This window comes from Lotus japonicus, chromosome 4, assembly GCF_012489685.1.
Source record: "Lotus japonicus ecotype B-129 chromosome 4, LjGifu_v1.2".
In the NCBI taxonomy this organism is placed as follows: domain Eukaryota; kingdom Viridiplantae; phylum Streptophyta; class Magnoliopsida; order Fabales; family Fabaceae; genus Lotus; species Lotus japonicus.
Genome location: NC_080044.1, coordinates 14,237,609 through 14,250,364, shown reverse-complemented (window position 1 = coordinate 14,250,364; position 12,756 = coordinate 14,237,609). Strand labels below are relative to the sequence as shown.

Below are 12,756 nucleotides of genomic sequence, written 5' to 3'. Positions count from 1 at the left end.
TGAAATTGTAAAATGACATAAAAGGATATACTTGCATAATTATTTTTATATTTAACATTACTTTATTTTCACGTTAATACCTATATGATATTAATATTAAAATTATTATCACTTTAAATATTTTATTAACTCAAGTTATTTATCGTCTTAAAAATATAATATTGATTTTTACTTATTTTTATTAATATAATATTTTTAGTACTTATGATGCGCAGCGGTGTGGCGGGAACTGCATACGAAAGTGTGATGGGAAAATATGTTTAGTGTTTTTATAAATATATAAGGGTAATGGTGGAATTTTAATAAAATAATAAGGATAAAAATGAGAATAAATTTAATAAGCTATAAGCTTTAAGCTATAAGCTACCTGAGATAACTTATAGCTTAAAGCTTTAAGCTACTGAAATAAGCTCATTCACCAAACATTTTTGAAAAGCTTTTAAGCTAGTCAAATAAGCTTTAAGCTAGTCAAATAAGCTATAAGCTAGCTGAAATGACATGCCAAACATAGCCCATGTTTAGCTGAAAGCTGAAAAGCTAGCTGAAAGCTTATAAGCTAGCTGAAAGCTGATAGCTGAAAGCTGAAAAGCTACGTGATTGAAACAAAAGTGTTTGGTAGAACTAGCTGTTAAACAAGCTGAAATTGTAAAATGACATAAAAGGACATACTTGTATAATTATTTTTATATTACATTACTTTATTTTCACATTAATACAAATATGATATTAATATTAAAATTATTATCACTTTAAATATTTTTATTAGCTACAGTTATATATCATTTTAAAAATATAATATTTATTTTTATTTATTTTTATTAATATAATATTTATAATACTTGTGGTGCGCAGCGGTGTGGCGGAAATGGTGGCGGAAACTGCATACGTAAGTGTGAGGGGAAAATAAGTTTAGTGTTTTTATAAATATATAAGGGTAAGGGTAGAATTTTAATAAAATAATAAGGATAAAAATGAGAATAAATTTAATAAGCTATAAGCTTTAAGCTATAAGCTACCTGAGATAGCTTATAGCTTAAAGCTTTAAGCTACTAAAATAAGCTCCTTCACCAAACACTTTTGAAGAGCTTTTAAGCTAGTCAAATAAGCTTTAAGCTAGTCAAATAAGCTATAAGCTAGCTGAAATGACATGCCAAACATAGCCTAAGACTAATTTAGCCATTAAATTTTTTTTTTGTTTTCGTTGCGTGTTTTTGTTGGTGAGAACGAGATTACACGAGAGATGAAGGGAGAAAAAAAAGAGAGAAAGGTGGTAGGTCCGAAAGTGTCGGCTTGGTGCTTTTATTGGATCTCTGAGTGCACGGGAATCGAGGACGGGGTAGAGCTTTATTTTAATGGAGAAACAGAAGAATAGTCGACAAATTTTTCAGACTCTTGTCTCGTAAGAAGATCACAGAGGAGGGATCACCTCCATTCAGCATATTATAATTGTGAGTGTACATAAATGAGAGATGAAATATTGGAATAGAATATTATGGGTCTGGAGAAGTTGAATCCGTTTGGCCCACTATAAATATATAAATGCATGTTAGCATGAATGCATTCAGAAATTTAGTTGTATGTCAATGTACACATAAATTTGTTATATATTACTACTGTTGCCCATGCTGACTATCACGGTGAAAAAGAATTGAACACAGAAATCAAAAATGAATACTGTACCTTATTGAATTGAATAAATTATAGTGTGGCTTGTAAGATTTTCCTAGGTCTAAACTTGATGCAATAAAGTAAAGAAAATATCAAAATCAGTCAAGAAGTAAAAAAATAGATATATGTGTTAGGTAGATCGAATAGAAATGATAGGAATCAGCATTTACACCTCACCCTCACAGACAAGCAACAAAATTTCAGAAGAAATTAGAAAAATAGTAGCATCATCTTAAAATTAAGGTAATAGAAAAGTAACATCATATATTAAAAAAAATGAAAATAACAACTTGTTTCTCAAATTAAAATAGGTACCAAAAGAGTGAGTAGAGCATGACGTAAAAACTAAAAATGTGTGCTCAGATATGATAAATATGAAAGTGAAAGAGATATAAACCTTTAAACAAAGCTATATCTAGAAAGTCACATTGAACTTATCAAAAAAATTAAAACAATATTAAAAATCTTGTAAATGACAGTGTTGTAGCTGCAAACAATAGTAAAAAGTAAGGTTTTTATTAGTACGTCGAAAAGATAAATTGCACCCTCTTAGGATTGATCTCTAGATCTCTCTCATCCAACCTATATGGCATCTAGCCGTTACCACTTGAGCTATCACTCAAGGACAGATAAAAGTAAGGTCAAAAGTTGACAATATTAATAATTTGAGGAATGTAATATTTTTATAATTTGAGGGTGTTGCCAATGATTTAAATTCATTCAATATTCAAATGGTTGCCTGGCGGCACTTACAACATGAGAGAATAAGTCTCAAGGAGCGATAACGCAATGCAGAACATAAGCAAATTAAGTACAAGCATGCACACTCAAACAAATAAGCTGAAACAACCAGCAAAAACATGATGCAAGAACCATAATGGGTAAACTTAAATCCGCCACTAGTGAACATCAGTTCCAAGTTAGTGATTGTTGATATTGATTTTTTTTTCGTATGATATTTTTATTTTTTGGTCAGTCGTATGACCTTTTGTTTTTCCAATGATTCCACGTTGCTCAGAAAGAAAAGGCCAATTGAGTAGCCCAGGCTTACAATAACGTTCCAGAAAAAACATTAGGCCCAATAAGCTGCAAGAACAAGGAACAAGTTGGGCCCAAATAAGCTGGAACTAAGAGAGAAGTGAAACAAATCAACAATCGCGTGGTTTGGGCCCAGTTAGAATATTGAAGCCCACAGGCTCGTAACTCCTAACTTTCTAATGGCTTCTGCTTTGAGTTGCCTCTGGTTTTCGTTCCATATCTCGCTCAGTGCTCTCTGAAATCCTTGAAATCTCAGGTTCTTCAATTTACGACGAGGACATGGCTAAGCCGAAGCAACAGAAGAAACCACCTCAGAAGAAGCAACAAAATCCACAAGTACGCTTCAGCTTCTGCAAATTTTGGTGTTTTTTCCCTGCTAAACACTCTCTCTGCATTCAATCTTCACTAGTTCTTCAATTAATTGATAGTACGTTTGTATTTGGATTCCCAATTTGTTAATTTTCCAGTGTCTTTCTGTGTTTTTAATGCTTTACTTAAAATTCTTTTGGACTGAGATTAGTGTTGGTTTCATCTTTCAATTTTTAAAAGTGCTACTCAAATATTGCATTGTTGCTCAAAGTGATAATTTTGTAAACCTTGTGCTTTGAAAAGTGTGCCTGATGGTCTTGGACTCTTGATCATGATTTTTACTTCTTCTTTTTGATCATGATCATGTGACAAACTGATTGTAGAAAATCTCATTTTATTTCTACTGTTGATTTAATAAGTTAGAATAGTGTTTCATCATAGGTTAATATGTTATGTAAGAAATCCAATTGTCAGTTTGGAATGCTTCTAGTTAATAAGTGTTATTTGGATACTCTGGTTATTGGTGACTCATCATCAATTTGGTGACAGACTAAGAAGCTGGGAAAACATGATACTGCTCAATTTCGGTCTCAGTTGGATGCTTTAGGCCTACGCATTGTTGAAGTGACATCAGATGGTAATTGTTTCTTCAGGTCAGTTTCGATCACGATCTTCTGCAGTTGTTAGAAGCTGCAAGGATCTCAACCGTTAAAATTTGTTTCAAACTAAGTAAAATAGTGATAAATAAATTAGTAAGATAATTTTTAATGACGAGATCATGAACTGCGCAGCCTGCAGTTAGTTTTGTAATAGAAGCTGATCCTCATCCGGTCAGTTTTAACTATTAATACTTCACATCCATTTGCACTTACTATTATTTGTATCATGCATGTTGGAGTACCAGTTTTCTTCAGAAAGTGTTTATGTGCTGTCATGTACTAGGTATTTTCATGTATATATAAAGACCCTGAGATCTTGGCACTATCAGTTATTAATTTTTTGTCCTCAATCTCCTCCCTTTTTTCAATTTTGTTTAACGTCACAGTGGTACATGGTATTTACTTTTTAGTTTTTACAGTATAATGAGTCAAACATGTCTAGAGCATTGTATATTAGTTTTTCATCTACTCTCTTCTATTCTTATGCAGAGCCCTTGCTGATCAGTTGGAAGGCAATGAGGAGGAACATCAAAAGTATCGCAGCATGGTGGTGAAACACATACTGGTATGATGTTTCAGAAACAATTTATTTGTTTCTTTCTTATAATCTTTTAACTTGATATCTTTGAGTTTCAGTGTTATGAATTGTTTATGTGATAATTTGGATCCATATTGATTTTGAAATTCATAGCATGATTATAGATGTAACTGATCGATTGTCCCCTCGTTTCCCCTTATCCGTAGCATTTTACTATTGTTGATACAAAACTGTGGGAAGAAAATTTATCGTGGCCACTGAAAGATTATCAAATCAGAAGTCAGAACTTTTATCTTGTTAATCACCTGAATATTGACAGTTAACCTAGTAAATATGAGGACAGTTGGGAAAAATGAAATCATCACATATTCTTGCCAAAATGCTGTCCATTTTTGACAGTGATGTGTGTTTATGTACATGACAAAAACCATTGATTGAGGCTGTTGACTTTCTTGAATATTCACAAACTGGATGACATCTTACCATGTGGATGCACATGCTAATTCTCTACTACTACTGCTAGGTTTCCCATGTCAGTTCCCCCCCCCCCTTTTTTGTAATTGGGAAACTTCTTCCATAACCTGGTCTTGAAACTATAACTAACAGGATAACCGGGAGATGTTTGAGCCCTTTATTGAAGATGAAGTCCCATTTGATGAATATTGCCAGTCTATGCAAACTGATGGTACATGGGCTGGACATATGGAATTGCAGGCAGCTTCTCTTGTAACACACAGTAACATATGCATCCATCGGGTGAGTTGTATCCTTAAAGATAATCCATTCCTTTCCATATATTCTATTGTCACATCTTTTAATGTGTTACATTGATAATTAGTTAGACTATTTATACTTTTAACTGAAGAAGATTGGGGCAAGCCATAGGAGATTTTTCCACATTATATCATCTTTGTACCATAAAATTTTGTTTTTGAATGTGTAAGCTTTGTTCATTAATATGCGCAAACAGAAGACACATTTGTGCACACAAACAAGTTCTTCTAAAGTTACTAGATTAGATTTTGCATGTTCTTACTCCGTAAAGTTAATTGAAATTTACATGCTTATTGGTTTGCTTGTGCAGAACATGTTTCCTCGGTGGTACATAAGAAATTTTGATGATCGTGGAGCTCATATGATCCATTTGTAAGTACTATGGAGTCTATGGTTATTACTTGAAATTGCACTGCATTGTTTAGTTTGTCTGAGCCTTGTATTCATATTTTTTATATGTTAAATCTTTGACTAGGCAAAATATGCCTGAGTTATGATTCATACACACCTCCACTCCTTTTCCACCTTCATTTTCTATCTATTTCTCTTTTCTCTATCAATCAAATCACCTATCACATTTTTACTTTCTCTCTTCTTTCTTCCTATCTCTCTCTTCCTCCACCTCTTCACATCTAAAAAATGAGGTGTGAACACAGAATTAGTTGTTTCTTGGTCTTCGTGCAAAAATTTGGAGTCCTATGCTTTCACGTATTCAATTAGTTGCAACAATACCTTAGAATCACACAAGTAAATGTCCACCATTTATGAATGAAAAATCTTAAATGATTTTTCCGAAGATTTGAATCCTATTATTTATTAGTCTTTTACAGATATTATTGATATGTGCTGGAGTAGTTAGTAGTTGATCAGGTGAATCACACCATTTTCTCATTTTAGGAAGAAAAGCTCTTGTAATGTTGTCCAATGTGCAATATATATCTGTTTAACCATGTAATTTAGATTTAAGGTATGCATTATCAATAGCTGTTGAACAAATAACTGTCTTGACCTTGCATGTGAATTTTGATGGTTAATTTTGTATTGTTTTTCCAGGTCTTACCATGATGGGGAGCATTATAACAGTGTGCGGTTGAAGGATGATCCTTGTGATGGGCCTGCAAGGTCAATTTTAATTAAGGTTCTTATTCTAAATCTATTTCCCAACTGTCAAATTAACGTTAAGCGAAGTAGCTATTGCCTGATTAATTCTAGTTTATGAAAGGCTGATGCTGATCTTTCAGCGCCATCACATCAAACAAAAGTTACGGCAAACAAAACCTGTAGGCAAGCTGGTAGGGAAGTTCTTCAGCTAGGGTCCATAAAGTTGGTTATGGCTGGAACTGGATGCGACAACACTGCAAAAGTGGAACAGGTGAATGATTGCAGACCTTGTGTCTGTTTGTATGTTTGTATTGTAGGACTAATATTTGGGTACAGGGACATTTCTTGCAAGTTGCTGCCTTTTCTAGAAATTAACTTGACAAATATTAAAATATGTCTATCTTGTCCCAGATTCTAGAGCAGGTAAATGGAGATGTTGATGCTGCGATAGAGTTTCTAATAGCTGAACAAGGAACAGAAGAGTGCTCTACAAAGCCTGATTCCCTTCCTGGTCAGGTTACTACTTCTGGTAATGTATAGTCAATGTATTGCGCTCTTTCTGTACTTTTAGAGGAAAAACGAACATGAAACATATATTTCTGTCCAGAATTGGTAATTTTTTTATTTTTACTTTTCTAGTATATTATGTCTTCGCGGATTCATACATGTTTGTGTTAATTCATTACCATTTAGCATCAAAATTATGATTAGTAGAAAAGAAAGATAGGTTTTTATTCTATTTTAACTCTTATCTCAAATTTCTATGATGTATAGGTCATGATGAAAATAAGAATCATGACCAACACAAAGAAGACTTGTTAGAGGACAGCTCTGATGATGAATCAAACAACAGCTCCAGTAAGACCAATGACAATATCACATTGCCAAAAAATGACAAGGTTTTGTATTTTCTACTTTGGTTCATTGGTGTTTTATGTCTGGGGGAGGGGGCATGATCCAAAATAAATATGCTGTTCAAGCTTGCAGTTCTAGTATTATCATCCCCTTTGACACTCTTTTTTGTTGTTCTTGCTGCTCCTTATTTGTAGAGCTCACTACAGAAGATTCCTAGAAACAAGGTCTGCCCTTGTGGTTCAAAAAAGAAATACAAATCTTGTTGTGGAACTACCTTGGGGAGACAATCTGCTAAATTTGTAGTGTATGCATCGTACTACTTTCTTGTATAGTCCAGTTTCAAGTTTCAAACTTAAAACTATTCAGATAATGTCTATAGAATGTTTAGAAGGTTTCTTTTTCAGGGATCTCACATGATGTCCCTGGATTTTAAGTTTGCTGACATAGTTTTGTGTACTATAAAAAATGTAATCCAGTACAAGTATATGATTTTAATGTGGCGTGACCAATTCTTGTTTCAGTAACCAAGCAGATGACTCCAAAAGGGGAAGAAAAGAAAGGAAGCAAGGAAAGAAAGGGATTTCTGCAAAAGCGGAAGCACCTTGTGACTCTGTGACACCTGACATGGGTGCACTTTGTATTTAAATTGATAATAAATGTATGACTTATACCTTGTATTGTCCACAAAAACTTCTCCTTGCTTCATGAAAATGACTCACGTGTTCTTGTCTCCTACAGAAAAAGTTAAATTGTGCTGCCCCCCCCAGAGGATAGAAACTACTGAGAGGTAAGTTTTGGTTGTATGGTCTTCCTGATTTGCATGTTTACTGAATGGCATATAGGATAACTACCACTTTTTACATTGCCATTGCTCATGTTATGTCAGGTGGTTGATATATTTCATGATAATTCATATCTGTTTCTATTAAAAAAAATTAATTCTCCCCAGATCATTATATCTACAAGACTACAACTGAGGTGCTCACTGTATAAAAGTGCTCAGTTCATACTCAGGATTTCAGAAGGTATCTATTTCCCTTCCATCTAATATTGAACATAGCTTTTAATAATCCTACATGATGCCATCATTAAAGTAATTGGCTACCAAGATGCTAGAATAAATCATATATTAGGATTTACGACTTAGAACCACATTACGCATACGTTATTATTTTCCTAATATGCAGTTTTCTTTCAGTAAACAGGTTCCCATTTTCAAGAAGCAAAATTTTGAACCAGAAAAAGGATATACAAAAGGAGAAATGATGTTATAACATCATTTATAATTGATATTCTTCACGCAATAGTCTTTTGGGAAGAATGTGAAAGTCTTGATTTTTTTTCCTATTAGAGATCTTGAAAGAAAATCAGTTTTGTCTGAAAAAATATCAACAATGATTCAAATTAGCTCTGTTGGTCTTCCCAACATGTCATTGGCGTTCTGCCCGGTAGTCTGGAGGTGTTTTCTCTCCGTTCTACCACTTTTGTAACAAAAACAATGATTCATAGTAAAAGATTAGTGGCTCGATAAGTTAATCTGAACTTATCACCTTCGATTCTTTTAGGCTAAAGGATCAACATATATGATGAATCAAACGAGAAGAAAACGATAATTATAGGGTCTCAGTAATCTTAGCTGTGCCAAACGAAGCTAGCCATTTAACTTCTCATTTTTACCAGTTTTAGTTGGGGTATCCAATCCACCAACCCGCCTAACCTTCTCAGCTTTAGCCAACTAAAGAGCGAGGGATCATGGAGTGTTCTTCCCATGAATATATGCTGGGAAATTCCTTGTTCAATGGTGGTGGTAAACGATGGTGGTATTTATGGTAATGATTGAGTGCACAATGGAGCAATGAGAATTCACTGAGGGATACCTGTAAAAGGCATTTTGACTGTCAGGTTCTGTAAGTCAATAAGAGCAATATGATAGCAATTATGAGTAATGTTTAACTTAGTGTATATATATAGAGTCTTAAGTGAATATAGATGGGAGTGTTTAACCTTTGGCAGATTCTTATGTAACTAGCACTTGAGGTGCCAACCTTACTTTGGTGAACTTGACCGACAGTTCTATTAACTTAACCTCAGGTTGGTATCGATCTCATTGAGAGCATGACCCTAAACAACAGAACTCAACGATTAGGCTTTGAATCTACGTCACCAACGACGCACAAGAATAAGAACTAGTACACCCTGCTCTTAACTGATGAATACTACATGCTTAGTTTGAGTCAATGGCTACCTTGATAAAGCCTCTTTGTCTGAGCAAACGTAACCCCACAACAATTCCCTAAAACCCAACATGCATTTCAAGCTTCTTGAAGAAAACAAACACAAAAGCACCAGAGGGAGGAGGCCTCTAGGGTGCAAGTGCTCTCTAGGTCTTGCACCATGCAAGAGCCAATTTAACCTGTTATAAGAGGTAACTATTACCTGCTGAAAAAATAAATAAAAATATATGTTACAATAATACCTTTCCTCTCTCTCCTTCCTCCCCACCGGAATCCCCCATTACTGGCAGACATGGCAAGTAACTGGACCTCATGTATCAACAACTTGAAAATTTTCCAACCAACCACGATTTGTTCTTCACCTCTATCTGCATCATCAAAATTAGAAGGGATTAATGAATGAATGCAAATTTTACAATCTGCACAAAGGGATTACACGGATACTGCCTTAGAACCACAAAAGTAGAATCAACAAGAAAGTTCCGTGGTTGAAAACAGGATTCCAACCTCACCGGCTCCCTCTCCAACATCGATCTCTGTTTCGGCTTTCTCTCTAGCGCACCTGCACCCCACGCCACCACCAGCACCTTCCCTCTCGCAAAGCCATATACACCCACAAGACCCTCAGCAAATCCATCACCGTTTGCAAGTGAAACCACGAGAATTAATGGCTGATTTGGTGAGATGAAAGCCACCTTGAACTTCGCCCATCACCGACAGCGGCGAACACGTCGGAGCTCGTCGTTGGCTTCCCCGTGCGAGTGAGCTCCGGCGAAAGGTACCCCATCGTTCCGACCACCCTCGTCGTGGTAGGGTTCGATCTGAACAGATGTGGTGTTTGGGAAAAAGGGTTCGATCTGAGCAGATGACGACGTTCGAATTCCAGAACCGTGAAGATAAAAACCCAGATCTGCAATTAAAACTCTTATTTCTACTGGTTGAACTCTGATTTGTGGGAAAGACAAAGAGACGGTTGTGCGGTGGATGGCCGGAACTCTGCGACCGTTGTCGCCGCAGTGAGTGGCCGGAGATGGCCTTGGTGGTGAGTTTGACCGGTGAAGAGGTTGAGAGAGAAAGGATGAGCCACCCAGGGTATTCATGTAAAAGACAAATTATATTTATAATAAATAATATAAAGCAAATTACAAGTTGAACTGGAAAACCTGGTTCCCCATTCCCCTCCCTGCCAGGTGTTGATATTTCATTGGCCATTTCATGTATGGCACCGGTGCAATACCTAAGATGTATTGCACCTTATACTCCACCCCAAAGGGAGCATTTAAATTTTTGTAAATGCTAAATTCTTAGGCATAGTTTACTCCCGGGTAAATCGTATAAATGTGTTTGGTAGATATTTATATTCCTAGGAATATTTTTAAATTTTATTTAATTAAAGAAATAGAAAAACATGTCATAGAATTGTAGAAGTTGTCACAAAAATGATAGCTCAAGTGGTAAGAGCTAGGGGACAAATGAGTTGGGTGAGAGAGGTCTAGGAATAAATCATTGAAATGTGCAATTTATCTTTCTAATGTACCCGAAAAAAAATTATAGAAGTGGAAAGTTATTTTCAAATGTAACTTCTCACTTTATAATATCTTGCTGTTATTTTGTGATGTAGCTAATTGAAACAGGAATGGTAGGGTTTAATCCGGCGGGCGAGGTAGGTGATTCAACTCACCAATTTTCCATATTTGGCCCACCGAGCCAACCCGTCATCCTATTGTGTTTCACAACACTAACCTTTTGAGATTATGCATATAAATATTTAAATATTATATATATATATATATTTTTGTAAACTAATTTAAGATTATTAAGTGATTTGATACATTTATATTTATACATATAATAGTAATAAAATAATATGCGCGTTTTTTTTTGGTACAATATGCCTGTAACACCATTTGTTTGTAGAAAAAATAATTTTTTTAATTTTTTTTAATGTTTTATGCGTATTTTGGCTGGTCAGTCTATCATCTTTACATCACTTTTTTTTTCATTTTGTAATGTTGTATCGGGCTACTCACCCTTAATCAAAGTGGGTTAGGTATCCCAACCTACTTTTGTTGACATGTTTTCCTGCCTGCCTTGCTTAAGGCAGGTTGGAAGCTGGTTAAACCATCTTTGTCATCCCTATAGCAGTTTTACAATTGTCATGTGAGTAATTTTATATAACATATTTTATTGTGAAGTGAAATATGATAGCCAACACTTTTAATAAAAAAAATTTAGAGATTGAAAAATGATCATCTTTAATAGAGTGATTTTTTTAAATAAAAAGAGTTAGCCATTAGATCAAATTTCATTTTTTTTTAACATGCCTCCAATTTCAATTTGGAAGTAAGGTATGTCACATTTGATTATTTTGGACATGTAGCAATTGTGATGTGACTCTCTATTAGGCACATTATTAGTTAATATTGAAATATTATAAAGCAGGTCTTGAAGCCATACATATAAATGTAAAGACCAAAACCAAACATATTGAGTTAAAAACTTATTTAACTCATTATCTATTTATTTATTATAATTATTCATTCATTTTTTATTTTTAACATATTTTTATTCAAAGCGAAAAATTCACATTTATCTGTTAGGCTGTCTTGCTGCATTTTTTTTTTTGGTTAAAGGCTGTCTTGTTGCTTATAATATATAGATGTGATGATATGAAAATTAAAGCTGAAAGTTCCAATTTGGGCTTTGTTAAAATTCATTTGGGCTGCTGTTGGCCTATAAAGCAGTTAAAAACCAAATAGGGTACCTATATTTAGCATAGAAAAAATAAGGGCATTTTGTTCTTCAAACTTGCAACAAGAAGGCATAAAATAAACTTCTTACCCAATTTTCAGTTTTCTAAGGAGGCAAGTAATGTCCTCAAGGCATACAAATTACAAAATGACTTTGAATTTCTTAACCCGAGCTTTCAAGCTGAGCCTAGGAAAATGAAATTGGCAGTGACAATAGATATCAAAGGTTGGTGAAAGAGTTTGCGTTGAACACAAAACTTGTTCCAATAACAGAAAAAGGAATGCACCCCAAAGTCCATCACATTCAACATCCAACCAAAATTGGAAAGAACTTAGTTCAACGTATTAACTGGTCCAAGTATTTGCTTACTTTGGGAAAAGTAGGCTCAAGTTTCTCTCAACCTTTTTGTGTGCTCACCATAAGGAGTGCATGACAAGACATCAAATCATCATCACTAATTTTAGTTTTAAAGCTTGCTTGATTCCCTTTTTTGTTTTCTGAATTATTATTTTTTTCCATAATTAATTTTTGAAACATGATTTCAATGTGTAAGGGAAACAAAGTTTGAATAAAATGTTTGGAGCTTTACATGTTAGGTTCGAACCTAAAACAAGTTGGTATTTCGAGATATTTCAAACCAACAAGCTATTAGGGATCTGACACGATATGTTTTAGAAAGATGTGACTTAAAAATTAAAAACAAAAATAGAAAATATCTCGAAGATGTTTTAAGTGTTTAATTGAAAAAATAAAAAAATAACTGTTTTCAGAACAAATTTTTTGAACAGTTTTTTTTCTTTTTAAAAAACTAAAAATTCTCAAATATGCT

General features: G+C 34.3%; 1 protein-coding gene and 1 long non-coding RNA gene across 5 annotated transcripts; one reads left to right on the top strand and one right to left on the bottom strand.

Annotated features, from left to right (window-relative positions):
* Window positions 1–2,889: 2,889 nt before the first annotated feature.
* LOC130713998 (OVARIAN TUMOR DOMAIN-containing deubiquitinating enzyme 7) lies at window positions 2,890–7,600 on the top strand. 3 transcript variants are annotated; one of them, XM_057563852.1, is made up of 11 exons: window positions 2,890–3,042; window positions 3,565–3,668; window positions 4,164–4,239; window positions 4,819–4,968; window positions 5,297–5,358; window positions 6,040–6,124; window positions 6,209–6,358; window positions 6,499–6,598; window positions 6,862–6,986; window positions 7,137–7,246; window positions 7,464–7,600. In XM_057563852.1, exons 1-11 carry the CDS (start codon window positions 2,986–2,988, stop codon window positions 7,585–7,587), a joined length of 1,143 nt encoding a protein of 380 aa, XP_057419835.1. In that variant the 5' UTR covers window positions 2,890–2,985; the 3' UTR covers window positions 7,588–7,600. The 3 variants fall into 3 exon arrangements, with proteins under 3 accessions (XP_057419835.1, XP_057419834.1, XP_057419836.1); XM_057563851.1 differs by having other exon boundaries at window positions 6,499–6,616; XM_057563853.1 differs by having other exon boundaries at window positions 2,998–3,133; window positions 6,499–6,616.
* Window positions 7,601–8,444: 844 nt separating this feature from the next.
* LOC130714000 (uncharacterized) lies at window positions 8,445–10,309 on the bottom strand. Of its 2 annotated transcripts, XR_009011100.1 has the most exons (5): window positions 9,684–10,309; window positions 9,419–9,544; window positions 9,188–9,355; window positions 8,947–9,063; window positions 8,445–8,819 (listed from the first exon to the last, which is right to left on the bottom strand). It is a non-coding gene; the product is annotated as an uncharacterized LOC130714000 (long non-coding RNA). The 2 variants fall into 2 exon arrangements; XR_009011099.1 differs by having other exon boundaries at window positions 9,188–9,544.
* Between the last annotated feature and the right edge of the window lie 2,447 nt (window positions 10,310–12,756).